Source organism: Elephas maximus, chromosome 24, assembly GCF_024166365.1.
Source record: "Elephas maximus indicus isolate mEleMax1 chromosome 24, mEleMax1 primary haplotype, whole genome shotgun sequence".
NCBI lineage: Eukaryota > Metazoa > Chordata > Mammalia > Proboscidea > Elephantidae > Elephas > Elephas maximus.
This window is the reverse complement of record NC_064842.1, coordinates 45,718,748-45,735,829: the sequence shown is the minus strand read 5'-3', so window position 1 is coordinate 45,735,829 and position 17,082 is coordinate 45,718,748. Positions and strand designations below refer to the sequence as shown.

Below are 17,082 nucleotides of genomic sequence, written 5' to 3'. Positions count from 1 at the left end.
AGGTAGAGAAGACACATAAGTAAATAAATGGATAATTAAATATCCAATAGAGTGCTATAAAGACAACAAAAGAGGATGATGTGATTGTGAGAGGCATGGGAACTAAGACTTGAATAATGAGAAAAAAAGAGCCAGTTACTTGAAGATCTGAGGGCAGGGGATTCTTCATGCAGAGGGAATAGCAAGCACAAAGCCATTAAATAGGTACCTGCACAGCGTGGCCTGTGGGAGCAGCTGAGTGGAGTGCTGCATATCTAGACCTTAGGCGTCAGTGGCAAGTAGCATGAGATGAGCTCTGAGATGCAGACAGGTACTGCTCACATAAAGCCATGTAGGCAATGGGAGGGGGCTTGGATCTTATTCCAGTGGTAATGGGAAGCTATCAGAACATTTTAACCGGGAGAGTGACATTATATGATTTATATTTTTAAAATTCCACTCTGACTGCCATGCAGAGAATAGTTTGTAGAGGGCAAAATATATAGTTCGAGGAAGTAGAGATGATGGTGGTGGGAACTGGAGTAATAGCAGTGTGGAGGCTGTCCAATCTGACTAGTAGCCCATTCTGTGCCCCTCTCACCTCCCCCTTATTTTTTTTTTTATATAACTAACCCCTATTAGTTCCCCCACGCATCTGTCAGTTTGTGTACTGTGGGGGCTTGTGTGTTGTTATGAGGCTGGAAGCTATGCCACTGGTATTCAAATACCAGCAGGGTCACCCATGGTGGACAGGTTTCAACTGAGCTTCCAGACTAAGACAGAATAGGGAAAAGGACCCAGTGGTCTACTTCTGAAAAGAATTACCCAGTGAAAACCTTACAAATGGATGTGGAACATTTTCTGATATAGTGCAGGGGGATGAGCCCCTCAGGTTGGGAGGCACTCAAAATATGACTGGGGAAGAGCTGCCTCCCCAAAGTAGAGAAGACCTTAATGACATGGATGGAGTCAAGCTTTTGGGACCTTCATTTGCTGATATGGCATGACTCAAAATGAGAAGAAACAGCTGCAAACATCCATTAATGATCAGAGTGTGGAATGTATGAAGCATGAATCTATGAAAATTAGAAATTGTCAAAAATGAAACAGAAAACATAAAGATGGATATCCTGTGCATTAGTGAGCTAAAATGGACTGGTACTGACCATTTTGAATTGGATAATCATATCCAATGCCAGGATATGATCTACTATGCCAGGAATGACCACATGAAGAGGAATGGCGTTGCATTCATCCTCAAAAAGAACATCTCAAGATCTAGCCTGAAGTACAGTGCTATCAGTGATAGGATGATATCCATATACCTACAAGGAAGACCAGTTATTACGACTACTATTCAAATTTGTGCACCAACCACTAAGGACAAAGATGAAGAAATTGAAGATTTTTACCAACTTCTACAGTCTGAAATTGATCAAACATGCTATCAGATGCACTGATAATTACTGGTGACTGGAATGTGAAAGTTGGAAACAAAGAAGAGGGATCAGTTGTTGGAAAATATGACCGTGGTGATAGAAACAATGTCAGAGATCACATGATAGAATTTTGCAAGACCAATGACTTCTTCATTGTAAATACCTTTTTCAACAACATAAACGGTGACTATACAAGTGGACCTTGCCAGATGGAAGACATAGGAATCAGATCGACTACATTTGTGGAAAGAGACAACGGAAAAGCTCAATATCATCAGTCAAAACAAGGCCAGGGGCCCAGTCAACTGCTCACATGCAAGTTCAAGTTGAAACTGAAGAAAATTAGAACAAGTCCATGAGAGCCAAAATACGACCTTGAGTATATTTAGTACCTCAGTAACTGATGTAATGCAGTGAGCACTAAGGACCAAAGATGAGGCGAATTGTGGAATGACATCAAGGACATCATACATGAAGAAGGCAAGAGATCATTAAAAAGCCAGGAAAGAAAGAAAAGACCAAAATGGATGTCAGAAGAGACTCTGAAACTTGCTCTTGAACATCAAGTAGCTAAATCAAAAGGAAGAAATGATGAAGTTAAAGAGATGAACAGACAATTTCAAAGGGCGGCTGGAGAAGACACACTAAAGCATTATAATGACATGTTCAAAGACCTGGGATAGAAAACCAAAAGGGAAGGACATGCTTGGCATTTCTCAAGCTGAAACAGCTGGAGAAAAAGTTCAAGCATCAATTTGCTATATTGAAGGATTCTACTGGGAAAATATTAAACGATGCAGGAAGCATCAAAAGAAGATGGAAGGAATACAGAGTCACCATACCAAAGAGAATTGGTCGATGTTCAACCATTTCAGGAGGTAGCATATGATCAGGAACCAATGGTACTGAAGGAAGAAGCCCAGACTGCACCGAAGGCATTAGCGAAAAACAAGGCTCCAGGAATTGACAGAATACCAATAGAGATATTTCAACAAATGAATGCAGTGCTGGAAGTGCTCACTTGTCTATGTCAAGAAATTTGGAAGACAGCTATTTGGCCAACTGACTGGAAGAGATCCATATTTATGCCTATTCCCAAGGAAGGTGATCTAACCAAATGTGGAAATTATCTAACAATATCATTAATATCACATGCAAGTAAAATTTTGCTGAAGATCATTCAAAAGTGGCTGCAGCAGTCTGTTGACAGGGAACTACCTGAAATTCAAGCTGGATTCAGAAGAGAACATGGAACCAGAGAGATCATTGCTGATGACAGACGGATCCTGGCTGAAAGTGGAGAATACCAAAAAGATGTTTTCCTGTGTTTTATTGACTATGCAAAGGTATTTGACTGTGAGGGTCATAACAAATTTTGGATAACACTGTGAAGAATGAGAATTCCAGGGCACTTAATTGTGCTCATGAGGAACCTGTACATAGATCAAGAGGCAGTCATTGGAACAGAACAAGGGGATACTGTGTGGTTTAAAGTCTGGAAAGGTGTGTGTCAGGGTTGTATCCTTTCACCATAGTTATTCGATACAATGCCAAAACAAGCACTCAATATAGAGTAAACAATTGATAAACTTTAGTTTGTGGGACTAAACTAACTCCCTTATTGGGGTGGAAGATCTCTTAAATAAACTCCCCTAACTGATGCACTGGGTTAGTTGGTGCTGTTCATTTCTTCTAAAATACAAAAGATGATGCCCATGGCCTGTTGACCACACACTGGCGGACTGTTTCTAGTTCACCCCCACACTTCTGCTCCAACTAGTTGAGGAGATGCTTACCAAGGGTCCTGCTTTCTTCCCAAATATCTTTACCTATTATGCTTGCTACTGTAATTAATAATTTATGTAAAATGATGAAATATGAACATGAAAATTTGTTGTTTCTATAAAAATAAGTTTGAATGCTTTGGAACATTCTAATAGGGGCAAAACACTTAAAAAAATTGCTGTTGAGGTGTGTCAGGACAATTTAAAACATAGAAAAAACAAGTATAAAATTACAGAAGGATAACATCGCTTTGCAGTAACCCTTAAAGTCTTGTTCCACTTTAAGCCAAAAAAACTAAACCAGTTGCCAATGAATTGATTGACTAATGGAGACCCTATGTATTATGGAGTAGAATTGTGCTTCATAGGGTTATCTTGGCTGTAAACGTTACGGAAGCAGTTCACCAGGCCATTCTTACACAATGCTACTAGGTGGGTTCAAACTGCCAACTTTTACACTAGCAGCTGATTGGAAACTGCTTGTGCCACCCAGGGACCTTGCTCCACTTTAGAGAAAGCAAAATTAGAACTAGTAGGTAGCATTTGAAGGAGCCCAGGTTGTGCAGTGGCTAAGTGCTTGGCTGCTAACGGAAAGGTCGGCAGCTCAAGACCACCAGTAGCTCTGTGGGATAAAGATGTGGCAGTCTGGTTGCATAAAAATTTACAGCCCTGGAAACTCTATGGGGGAATTCTACTCTGTTCTATAGGGTCACTATGAGTTGGAATTGACTTGATGGCAACTGGTTTGGTTTGCGGTTTTAGATAACATTTTGGGAATAGTTTATACAAGAAGCCTTGGTGGCTCATTGGTTAAGAGCTTGGCTGCTAACCAAAAGGCCAGCAGTTTGAAGCCACCAGCTACTCCTTGGAGTTTATACAGGTATAGATCTCAAATGAGTGGAATAGCTTTGGTTTTACATCAGAAACTTGGCATATGAATGAATGCACATTGATAAATTTTAACTTAAATTTCTGGTTAATGTCTCTATATAGACATATATGCTTATCCACACACACAACCATTTTTTATTATTATAATCCCTGGCTTTAACTAAAGAACTACTGATCTAGTGGTACCACTTAAGAGGACTTCTATCATACTTAAAATAATGAAAAAAATTCTTTACTTCCTGGGAATAAGTAAGTGCATTTCACTATTAGGAGCTGCAGAACACTGAAGAGCCTTGTAGTTGCTAAAGGAAAGGATGGCGGAAACTGATGCGGCAACGGTCTTCAGTGGGATACTCAGCTGAAGACCACTGCCTGGCAGGCCTGAAATCACTGTGCCAGGTACAAAGCCAAATCAGTCTTTGCTGGGAAGCACTTTCGATGGAAATCCATGAGGGAAAGGAGAGGTAGGAAACTTACTTTTCCATCTCAGAAAAGAAATATATATCATTGGCCAAAAAGTTGACCGTGATAATCTTGTGGCCAAATATACGGCGCTTCGTAAGTGTTGTTTCTCCATTTTCGTGGTCTGTGCTCCGGACATTAGACGGCACTGTGCCCGGGCGTCCTGGTGGGTTTACTGGTGCAGAGAAATCTGAGACAGAAAGAGAAAGGAGTTGAACTGGCTTATAAAACCACTTTAAGCCTTCAGGCTTCAACTTGGGTATAACCGAAATGAAGGAAAAACAAAACAAACTAATAACAACAACAACAAACTGTGAAGCATCTTTGGGTTTTTTGAAACAGTCATTCCCTACCCCTAGGCTCAAGTTTTTATTTAGACTTGATGGACTAGGAAAGAGACTGTTGAAAAGGCCATCTGCCCAGATGCTATGACAATACATATTAAGAAAAAAATATCGCCTTAGCACTGAAAGATATTTGCCTTATGCTTGTCTAATAGAAATATAATCACACTGTAGCTATGCTAATCCCTAACGTTCCTGTGGAGACTGGGAAAATGGAACATGCAGTTGGGACCTCTGAAGTGGAGTGTGTGGTTCTGAAGATATTTATTTAAGGTTTGTTAGGGAAGTAGTTAAGGAGTAATGTAGGAAAGCAACACTAAGAAAGAAGTGAAACATGAAGAATAAAGAACTTTTTTAAAGACACTGAAGGAAGGAAGGTAACGAACAGAAAAGAGGCAGGAATGAGTAAAGGAGAGCATAGAAGGTTCTAGAAGGCTTGGATTGCATGTCAAAAATAAGACATTTCTTCTAGGAAGTTTCTTGAGCAAGGTATATCCAAAGAACACCATCCATAGGAATTCAGAGATGAGAAGGGAACAGTTTGGGGCTGGATATGACAGCTTGACTCAAATTAATTGCCTTACTAAGTTTAAGAAAATTGTCTAATCTAACTCTAGAATTTACTATTTTTACTGTAAATCCTTTATTCTGGGTACTGTTTAGTAATAACTGATGTGGGCATGGTGCTCCCTACGGTATAAGTATCATTCCTTTTAGCGTAGTGTTACATACAGGAAGGGAGGATAATTACACCATTCAATAAATACCTAGCACCTGTTATGTCCCAGACACTGTGCTAGGTACTAGGGTTACAGACCTGTATAAGGCATAAGGTACTTGCCCTACTATTTTACAATCTCTCTCTCTCAGACTTGAGTTTGTGAGTTTGATGGAAAAAGAAAATAAGCCTGGCCAACAGTGGAAGCTGATACGATGGTCAGAGTTTTTAGGAAAAGAAGGTACTAAATCCACCCAAGTAGCCTGGGAGCAACTGTGTGCTGTGATGGGGAGAGGGGCTGATTTGTAATGTTTCTCTATTTCTATAGTGTAAAAGTCCCTACCATGGTCAATTTCAAGCTACCAGTGCTTTAACAATGGCTCACAAAATTCCTGAATGTTTTAACAATTGTCTTTCACTGAGTCAGTATGAGTCAGCTCCAGCACACTACTACCTGGGAGTCATATTTGACCTCTTCCTCTTTCCACATCCAATTAGCCATCTTACCCCATTGATTCTACTTTCTACATATGTTTCGAATGTACCCACTCTGTCTCTCTTGCAACCACATTAGTTTAAAGCACCAGTATGCACCAGTATCTTTCACTTAATTTATTGTAAAACCATTTAACTCAGGGCCAGGACCAAAGTAAGGTGACTGAGACACCTGGGGCACAAAGATTAAGGAGGCCCACACTCTCCAGGTGGTACAAGTGCAGGGTCGGAACTTGCACGACACTGAGAGTCAGCACTTCCTTGACTTTTGTGCCTATCTGCTTCACTTGCTTCACCCTAGCGCCAACCTTGACTTCCACTCTACACTGAACTTTGCTGCCTTCTAGCACATTCTGTATGCACTACAGCCACAATGATCTTTCTAAAACAAATTGGATTTTGTTACCCCTGTGCTAAAACCTTTTTTTAGGACTTCCACTTTTGTCCAAGATGGAATAACAGAAACCAGATTTATCCTTCCACCTGAAACAATAAAAAAAATCAGACACGATATATGAAACGATGGTTTTAAAGACACGGAACATCAGGAAATGTCCCTATCCTAACCTCCAACTGATACTGACCCTGTTGTAATTCTTCTAAGGCTTTGTTCTCTCCCTTACCTCTGGGTCTTCGTACATGCCACTTCCTTTACTTGGAACCGTCTTCTCCGTCATCCTTTTTCTGATTTACTCCCACTCATCCTTCGGAATTCAGTTCAGTTGCTACTTCCTCCAGGAGGCCCTCCATTATCCTGTAGTCTACTTTTATTCTCCCTGGATTCTCATAGTACTATTGTTATGGATTGAATTATGTCCCCCCCAAAATGTGTTTATCACTTTGGCTGGGCCATGATTCCCAGTATTGTGTGATTTTCCTATATGTTGTAAATCCTGCCTCTATGATGTTAATGATGGAGGATGGATGTCAGTTGTGTTAATGAGGCAGGCCTCAATCTACAAGATTGGACTGTCTTGGGGCAATCTCTCTTGAGATATAAGAGAAAGAAGTGAACAGAGAGACAGAGTGACCTCATACCACCAAGAAAGCAGTGCTAGGAGCAGAGCACATCCTTTGGACCTGGGGTCCCTGTGCAGAGAAGCTCCTAGCCCCAGGGAAGATTGATGAGAAGGCCGACAGAGAGAGAAAGCCTTTTCCTGGAGCTAACGCCCTGAATTTGGACTTTTAGGCTACTTTACTGTGAGGAAATAAACTTTTCTTTGTTAGAGCCATTGCTTGTGGTATTTCTGTTACAGCAGCACTAGATAACTAGACAACTATGTACTTCCCTAGTTAACACTAAATACATCTTGTTAGTCTTGTTTTGCTTATTTCCCCTTCTGAAATGCATGCTCCATTAACCAATTGCTATCAGTTGATTCTGCCTCATGGTGACCCCATGTGTGTCAGAGTAGAACTGTGCGCCATAGGATTTTCAATGGCTGATTTTTTAAGAAGTAAATTGCCAGGCCTTTCTTGTGAGGCACTTCTGGGTAGATTCCAACTTCCAAACTTTTGATTAGCAGCTGAGTGTGTTAATCATTTGCACCACCCAGGGACTCGCAGGGACAATATCTATCTTGTTTACTGTTTTATCCTCTGAATCTAGCACAGGGCCTAGTACATAAAAGGTAATTTATAAATATCTATTGAATGAATGAACTGCTATGGAAGTAATGTGATCATTAGGGAGACAGAACCTGGATGCCAAAAGGTTCCCATGACTATACAACCAGCTAAGGTGATGCATATACTTCAGGACAACAGAACAGGGCAAAAACATGTGTTAATAATGAGGTCGGGATCTCCAGGACCCCTCAACCATGGAGACTCTTAGTAGAACTGAAGAAAGTACTTTTGAGATTAAAAAAGAGTGACTTGCTTCTAACCAAACCAGTTGCCCTCAAGTTGATTCCAACTCATGGCGACCCCATGTGTATCAGAGTTGAACTTTGCTCCATAGGGCTTTTAATGGCTGACTTTTCAGAAGTAGATTGCCAGGCCTTGCTTTTGAAGCACCTCTGGGTAGACTCAAACCTCTAACCATTCGATTAGCAGCTGAGTGTGTTAACCATTCGCACTACCCAGGGACTCCTTACGGAGTGCTTGGCTACTAACCCAAAAGTTGGCAGTTCCAGTCTACCCACAAGCATCTTGGAAGAAAGACCCGGTGATATAATTCTTAAAAATCAGACATTGACGAACCTGTGGAGCATAGTTCCACTCTGACACACACGGGTTGTTATGAGTTGGAATCAACTCAACAAGTTTTTTTTTTTTTAACTAATTTTATAAGCAGAAAAAAAAATTAAAGCATTTTTTAAGGACCAAATTAAACAACATAAGGGAATAGTTTTGTAAAATGGAAGCTCTAGTACTGTTTTGGACTAAATAAGCGTTCTCCATCTTCCTGGCTCCTTGGGCAGAAGCTGTGAGCTTGCATTCTCTCTCAGCAGGCCTGTGGTTGGCTTTGCACCCAGGATCTGGGGTTCTTGCTAGACCTCAGGCTGATGCAAGCATTACAGCAAGCAATAAACTCTGCAAAGTCTTATCTGGGCTAACCCTATGGATGAAATATCAACCAGCAAGGGGAGTACACAATGAAGTGACTTACTTTCCTTGTTATTGTACAGTTCCATGTGAAGATAGTCTTCAAATTCCTGGCGCTTAATGGGATCCAACATATATCTGCGGTATTTGCAAAAGCTCTTGATAAAGCTGATCATTTTCAGCCAGCCCCTCTTCTGGAGAAGGAGAGAGATGTGTGATATTCATTGGTATAGCTGCTTCCATGACAGTCTACTGTGTGCCAGAAGTTTGATGTTCATTACATGTATTCCTCACAACACCTCTATAAAGGATTAATTTATAGAGGGAACTCAGGTCAGAGAGTTTGTATAACCTGCCCCAGATTAAGCTGCTGGCAGGTGGAAGAGTCTGACTTCAGCCAGGCACGGGTGGGGCCATTACTCATGTTCCTTCAACCACAGTCTTTGAAGGTGAAGATTTGAGGTGTAATGATTGGCAGACAGAGTGTGGGAGCTACAAACAGGAAGCAAAGAGATGAACGTGACTCACAAGAAGGGAATAATGAGTCATGCAGACTTGGAAATATTGAAAAAATAAGGAAACAAGTAAAACCGTTTCTAAGTACTTAAAAGAGAAAAGTAAAATTGTATGCACGCACTCACATACTGTTAGGGGTTGAATTGTGTCCCTTAAAAACACGTGTTGTAAATCCTAACCTCTATACCTGTGATTGGAAACTCTGGTGGTGTAGTGGTTAAGTGCTACGGCTGTTAACCGAGCTGCAGTTCGAATCTGCCAGGCGCTCCTTGGAAACTCTATGGGGCAGTTCTGCTCTGTCCTGTAGGGTCGCTATGAGTCGGAATTGACTCCACAGCAGTGGGTTTGGTTTGGTTTTTGGTTATGCCTGTGATTATAACCCCATTTGGGAATGGGTTGTCTTTGTTATGTTAATGAGGCAGGATTAGAGTAGGACCTGTCTTGAGTCAATCTCTTTTGAGATATAAAAGAGATTAAAAAAGCAATCCAGCAAGCAGAGTGGAAAAATGCCAAGCCACATGGAGGTCTCCAAGGAACCAGGAAATAGGAGCTGAAGAAACAAGGACTTTCCCCTGGAGCCTACAGAGAGAGAAAGCTTTCCCCTAAAGCTGACACCCTGAATTTGGACTTCTAGCCCCCTAAACTGTGAGAAAATTGTTTGTAAAAACCATCCACTTGTGGTATTTCTGTCATAGCAGTACTAGATAACTAAGACACACATACATACTTGCAGAAGCATTTTATAAGTTTCTCCAGTACATTTACCCCTCATGAAGTTGTTATTAAGAGCCAGAAAGAATCTAATGAGATCTTGAGCATCTAGTTCAGTTCTTTCACTCTGCTAAAGGAAACAGAATCTAAGCATGGCTTTAGAGAGCCAGTGGTGAAGTAGAAAAAACACTGGATTTGGAATCAGCAACTTTGAGTCTGGAGTCTAGCTTCTCTCTAATTGTGTAATTTAACCTGTGTTTCAATGTCTCCATGTGAAAATAGAAACAATAGTCTTCAGCATTGTGAGTGTCAGAGAATATATATATGTATACACCCTAACAATGCTTGGTGAAAGGTGGGCATTTAGTACATGTTGGTTTCCTTTGATCTTTTCTTATCTAAAGTCACAAAGCAAATGGCATAGCTGAAATTAAAATGAAGTGTCCTAGTTCTAGTCCAGTATTCTTTTCAATAACCTATATGATCATTCAGAGTACCTGGGTGGCACAAATATTTAAGTACTCTACTACTGGCCAAAAGGTTGGTGGTTCCAACCCACCCAGAGGTACCTCAGAAGAAAGGCCTGGTGACTGGCTTCCAAAAGTCCACAGCCTTGAAAACCCAGGGCTTCAAACTGGCTCAGAAATGTTTAGTCATGGCTGATGGAAACGAGGGCATCGTACTCCTTGCATAGCAACCAAAGCTCTTGCCCGTGGGATTTTGTCCCGAACAGGAAGCAGAGCCGCACCACTCAACAATGGTGGCTGACTGCCCCTTTTTGAATGTGTGCCACGCCATCTTTGAGTGGGCAGTGCTGTTTCCTTCTGAGTATCAAATCCCACAGGCAATAGCTCTGGTCGCTATGCAATGCATACGCTGCCCTCGTTTCTGTTGGCCATGACTGAACTGTTTCGAACCAGTTCAAAGCCCCGTGAAAACCCTATGGAGTAGCTCTGCTCTGCACACATGGGGTCACCATGACTTGGAATCAACTCGATGGCGGCTAACAACAATAACAACATTCATCGCACCTTGATGTGGAGTGGATTTATGTATGGAGGAAGTATGGTGGAGAGAGAGGGCAATAATACTCGTCACATTTCTGGAGTAGTGGATCAATGGGCTTAGGCATTATTTTCAGAGATATGTTCTCATAGAGTCAGACAGAGCTGGGTTCAAATTTTTCTGATACTAACCAACTCTACAACACATTGAGCAACTGGTTATTTAAGTGGAATATGTATTTTTCTTTGCTCATACCACGGGAAGAGACTTTCCTGACTGATGTTCCTATCTCTCCTTTCTTCCCTTCTTCTCTCCCCCTGTGAAAGAAAGATTAAGCTAGATAGTTGATGAGTTTGGAAGATGAAAATGTGCATGCCCAGTTCTCACCCCTTTGCATTATCTGTCTGGATTGGCTTGTCTGCAGAGGACTTGTGTTCAGGTCTGCCCTTTGTCATACAGTAATGGGCTCACCCTGGTAAGGGGAAGCCTAAATTATTCAGTTATGCTAGTGATTGTGTGTGTAAGTAAATCTAATTTGTATGTACAGAAGGTTATCAAACCCATTTGGACAATCCATGTTCTCTAAATTAGCTTTTAGCAGTAACGAAACTGACATTTTCATCTTCATGTGCCCCACTCTTGATTCTAATTATGGATAGAAAAGACACCGACTCTCTTGAAGTTCCCAGTGTAACATTTTCTCTCAGTCTCACATTCCTCCTTTGTAAAACGGGGATTTCAAACTTATCCTAAAAGGTAATTATTTTGGTGATTAAATAGGCTAACAGTGAAAACTCTTTTGTACAATGGATAATGCACGTCGTTGTTAGTTGCCATCGAGTCCACTGCAACTCATGATCACGCCATGAACAACAGAACTAAATGTTGCTCAGTCCTGCACTATCTTCATGATCACAGGTGTACTCAAGACTATTGTTGCGACCACTGTGTATTTTGAGTGACTTCCAACCTAGGGGGCTCATCTTCCAGCACTATATCAAATAATATTCTGTTGTGATCCACAGGACTTTTATTGGCTAATTTTCAGAAGTAAACAGCCAGGCCTTTCTCCCTAATCTGTCTTATTCTGAAAGCTCCACTGAAACCTGTCCACCACGGGTAACCTAGCTGGTATTTGAAATACTGGTGTCATAGTTTCTGGCATCATAAACTAATTAACTCATTGCTGTTGAGTTGATTCCAACTCATAGTGACCCTATAGGACAGAGCAGAACTGCCCCACAGGGTTTCCAAGGAGCACCTGGTGGATTCAAACTGTCGACACCTTGGTTAGCAGCCGAACTCTTAACCACTATGCCACCAGGTTTTCCTCCAGCATCATAGCAACATGCAAGCCATCACAGGGCGACAAACTGACAGACAGGTGGTAGGGATAACACACAGGCAGTGGTTTTCTTGTTCCCAATGTCTTGTTTTCCCTTTCTTCTTCACTGACCTGTGATTCTTGTAGGTAAGTTGTTGCCGTCTTTGAGGGCTTCCTAGGGGAAACTTGTTCTTCAACTTCGACCTCCAGAGGACGCAATGGGAACAGATCTTGGTAATCTTTAAACCTGCCAACAGGAGACCAAGAATATCAAAGACGGTAAAGTCTGGCATTTGAAGGATACCAGTCAAAGCAAACTATGTCAGCTCTTGGAGGAAGCAGAAATGTGAAAAAGGAGCCCTGGTGGCACAGTGATTAAGTGCTTGGCTGCTAACCTTAAGGTCAGCAGTTTAAACCCACCAGCTGCTCAGGGAGAGAAAGATGTGGCAGTCTGCTTCCCTAAAGACTAAAAAACCAAAAACCGAACTCAGTGTTGTTGAGTTGATTTCAACTCATAGTGATCCTATGAGACTGACTAAAACTGCCCCCAAAGGGTTTCCAAGGCTGTAATCTTTATGGAAGCAGACTGCCACATCTTTCTCCCGTGGAGCAGCTGGTGGGTTTGAACTGCTGACCTTTCAGTTAGCTGAGGGCTTAGCCACTGCACCACTAGGGCTCCCTGTAAAGATTACAGCCTTGGAAACCCAACGGGGCGGTTCTAGTCTGTCGTATAGAGCTGGAACAACTTGACGGTGATGGGTTAGAAATGTGAAGAGGGGAATGGTGAGATACTCAAAAATACTCTTCTTACCCTTTAAATCCTTTGCTGATGTCAGCCTATCCTTCCTGACCAATACTGTGTTGTTCCTTGTTAAGGCAAATAAACAGAAATGTGTGTGTGTGTATAGGTAGGTAGGAGGTTTCAAGGTAAGTCTGGCTTTTTCTTTTGTTGGGTGGCTGTGATAATGGACTCTGATACTCTTTGATCAGTGTGGTCTTCAGAAGCCAATGAGCACCTCCAGAAAGAGTCCTGGCCATCACTGAGTATACTCACCACTTCTCTTCCAGAGATTTCATGACATAGCCCTGGATCGTTAACAATGTGGTTGCGCTGACCTGACGCACGTGAGTGATTTCTTTGATAATAGGGGCATTGCACTGCAGCATTTCTTCTAAAAAAAAAATTGCAAGAGAGAGAGAAAAAATCATTCTTTGTCTACCATTTCTGAGGTAGCTACTGTTTTTGTTGGTTTGTTTGTTTTCATCTTAGAATCTCACTGTTTCAGAATCTGACCAGGCTCTGAACAACCCCTACCCCACGCTGTCGACAGTTTGACTGAAAATCTCAAGAGCATATTTGAAAAGTTATGTGCAAGTATATTGGTAAAGCAAATACTTACACGGTTTAGATTCATGTGTCCCCTTAAGCACATCCATTGAGGGCTTAAATGGAAAGGCATTTTGAAAGGATCCATTTCTGCAACTGGTTTGAGATTTTCTTTTTAGAGAGTGGTAGGAAATAGGGAATGAGCAGAAGAGTAGGGATTAAAGTTACATTCTTGGGGGCAGATGGTGAATCCAAGAATACAGATCAGTATTGTAAGAACAATATGATTCTCCAAGTGTTCAGAGGTGGCTGTGTGAAATAATAAGACTTAGAAACTTAGCAAGTTCAGGATCTCGTACTTGTCTTTCTCTTCTATCCCATTCAACATGGTGTACAGGACTCAACATCCAGGGACTCAACGAAGAAATATTTCTTACAAATAAAGATTTGCCAATTTTACCTCTTCTTTCTACTTTCGTAAAATGTATAACCTTATATTGGTTTACCACAGGAAAAAAAAAAAAGAAAAAATAAATAAATACACAAAAACCTATTCTTCCTTCCCATCTATTCGTTTGTGCCTAAACAGGAGGCTCTATTCTCATTGCTGTTGTACGTTTATTTACTTCAAGGGTGGAATCATGCTCACCCCCTTTTTTCCTCTAGAATTACTTGCAAGATAAATTTAAATGAGCCAAATTTACCATCCCACCCTGTTGTTGTTGTGTTGTTAGGTGTCGTCGAGTTGGTCCTGACTCATAGTGACCCTATGTACAACAGAACGAAACACTGCCTGGTCCTGCGCCATCCTCAAAATCATCGTTATGCTTGGGCCCATCGTTGCAGCCACTGGGCTAATCCATCTCAGTGAGGGTCGTCCTCTTTTTTGCTGACCCTCTGTCTTACCAAGCATGATGTCCTTCTTCAGGGGCTGGTCCCTCTTGATAACATGTCCAAAGTATGTGAGATGCAGTCTCACCATCCTTGCTTCTAAGGAGCATTCTGGTTGTACTTCCAAGACACATTTGTTCATTCTTCTGGAAGCCTATGTTATATTTAATATTCTTCGCCAACACCGTAATGCAAAGACATTGATTCTTATTCAGTCTTCTTTATTAATTGTCCAGTTTCCCATGCATATAAGGTGATTGGAAATACCACGGTTTGGGTCAGGTGGACCTTAGTATTCAAAGTGGCATTTTTGCATTTTTAACACTTTAAAGAGGTCTGTTGCAGAAAATTTAGCCAACGCAATACGTTGTTTGATTCCTTGACTGCTGCTTCTATGGGCATTGATTGTGGATCCAAGTAAAATGAAATCCTTGACAGCTTCAGTCTTTTTCCCATTTATCATGATGTTGCTTATTGGTCCAGTTGTGAGGATTTTTGTTTTCTTTATGTTGAAGTGCAATCCATACTGAAGGCTATAGTCTTTTATTTTCATTAGTAAGTGCTTTAAGTCCTCTTCACTTTCAGCAAGCAAGGGTGTGTTATCTGCATATCAAAGGTTGTTAATGAGTCTTCCTCCAATCTTGATGCCTGGTTCTTCTTCATATAGTCCAGCTTCTTGGATTATTTCCTCAGCATACAGATTAAGTATGGTGAAAGGATACAACCCTGACACATACCTGTCCTGACTTCAAACCACGCAGTATACCCTTGTTCTGTTTGAATGACTGCCTCTTGATCTATGTACTGTTCCTCATGAGCACAATTGTTTTGGAATTCCCAATCTTCGCAATGTTATCCATGATTTGTTATGATCTATACAGTTGAAAGCCTTTCGATAATCAATAAAACACAGGTAAACATCTTTCTGGTATTCTCTGCCCTCAGCCAAGATCCATCTGACATCAGCAATGATATTCCTTGTTCAATTTCCTCTTCTGAATCTGGCCTGAACTTCTGGCAATTCAAGTAACCACTTTTGGATGATCTTCAGCAAAATTTTACTCGTGTGTGATATTAATGATTTTGTTCGATAATTTCCACTTTCTGTTGAATCACCTTTCTTAGGAAAGGGCACAAATATGGATCTCTTCCAGTTGACTGGCCAAGTAGCTGTCTTCCAAATTTCTTGGCATAGATGAGTGAGCACCTCCAGAGCTGCGTTCCTTTGGTGAAATATTTCAACTGATATACCGTCAGTTCCTGGGGCCTTGTTTTTCATCAATGCTTTGGTGCACCTTGGGCTTCTTTCCTCACTACCATCGATTCTTGATTATATGCTGCCTCCTAAAAAGGTAGGTTGAACATCCACCAATTCTTTTGGGTACAGTGACTCTGTATATTCCTTCCAATTTTTTTTTGATACTTCCTGCGTCGTTCAATATTTTGCCCATAGACTCTTTCTATATTCCAACTATAGGCTTGAATTTTTTTCTTCAGTTCTCTCAGCTTGAAAAATGCTGAGTGTGTTTTTCCCTGGAGTTCTCTAACTCCAGGTCTTTGTGCATTTCTTTATAATACTTTGTCTTCTCAAGCTGCCCTTTGAAATCTTCCGTTCAGCTCTTTTACTTCATTATTTCTTCCATTCACTTCAGCTGCTTTATGTTTAAGAGCAAGTTTCAGAGTCTCTTCTGACATCCAACTTAGTCTTTTCATTCTTTCCCGTCTTTTTAATGACTTTTTGCTTTCTTCATGTACTATGCCCTTGATGTCATCCCACAATTTATCTGGTCTTCCTTTATTAGTGTTCTACGTGTCAAATCTATTCTTGAGATGGCCTCTAAATTCAGGTGGGATATACTCAAGGTCATACTTCGGCTCTTATGGACTTGTTTTAACTTTCTTCAGCTTCACTTGAACTTGCATATGAGCAATAGATGGTCTGTTCTGAATCGGCCACTAGCCTTGTTCTGGTTGATGATAGTGAGCTTCTCCATTGTCTCTTTCCACTGATGTAGTCAATTTAATTCCTGTGTATCCCATCTGATGAGGTCCATGTGTATAGCCACTGTTTATGTTGTTGAAAAAAGGTAATTGCAATGAATAAGTCATTGGTCTTGCAAAATTCTGTCATGTGATCCCTGGTGTCATTTCTATCACCAAGGCCATATTTTCCAACTACTGAGCCTACTTTGTTTCCAACTTTCCCATTCCAATCACCAATTATTATCAGTGCATCTTGATTCCATGTTCGATCAATTTCAGACTGCAGAAGTTGGTAAAAATGTTCAATTTCTTCATCTTTGGCATTAGTGGTTGGTGCATAAATTTGAATAATAGTTGTATTAATTGGTCTTCCTTGTATGGATATTATCCTATCACTGACAGCATTGTATTTCAGGATAGATCTTGAAATATTCTTTTGGATGATGAATTTGATGCCATTCCTCTTCAATTTTTCATTCCTGGCATAGTAGATCATGTGATTGTCTGATTCAAAATGGCCAATACCTGTACATTTCAGCTCACTAATACCTAGGATATCAATTGTTATGTGTTCCATTTCATTTTTGACAACTTCTAGTTTTTCTAGATTTATTCTTTGTACATTCCATGTTCCGATTATTAATAGATATTTGCAGCTGTTTC

General features: G+C 40.8%; 1 protein-coding gene across 1 annotated transcript in view; it reads right to left on the bottom strand.

Moving 5' to 3' along the window:
• Positions 1 to 17,082, bottom strand: part of RGSL1 (regulator of G protein signaling like 1) — an 83,415-nt gene that overhangs the window by 15,806 nt on the left and 50,527 nt on the right. Inside the window, exons 13-16 of the mRNA XM_049867937.1 lie at positions 13,273 to 13,390; positions 12,351 to 12,465; positions 8,727 to 8,856; positions 4,571 to 4,745 (exon numbers count right to left, since the gene is read on the bottom strand). Coding sequence (XP_049723894.1) covers positions 4,571 to 4,745; positions 8,727 to 8,856; positions 12,351 to 12,465; positions 13,273 to 13,390 — 538 coding nt within the window. The remainder of the gene's footprint in view (positions 1 to 4,570; positions 4,746 to 8,726; positions 8,857 to 12,350; positions 12,466 to 13,272; positions 13,391 to 17,082) is intronic.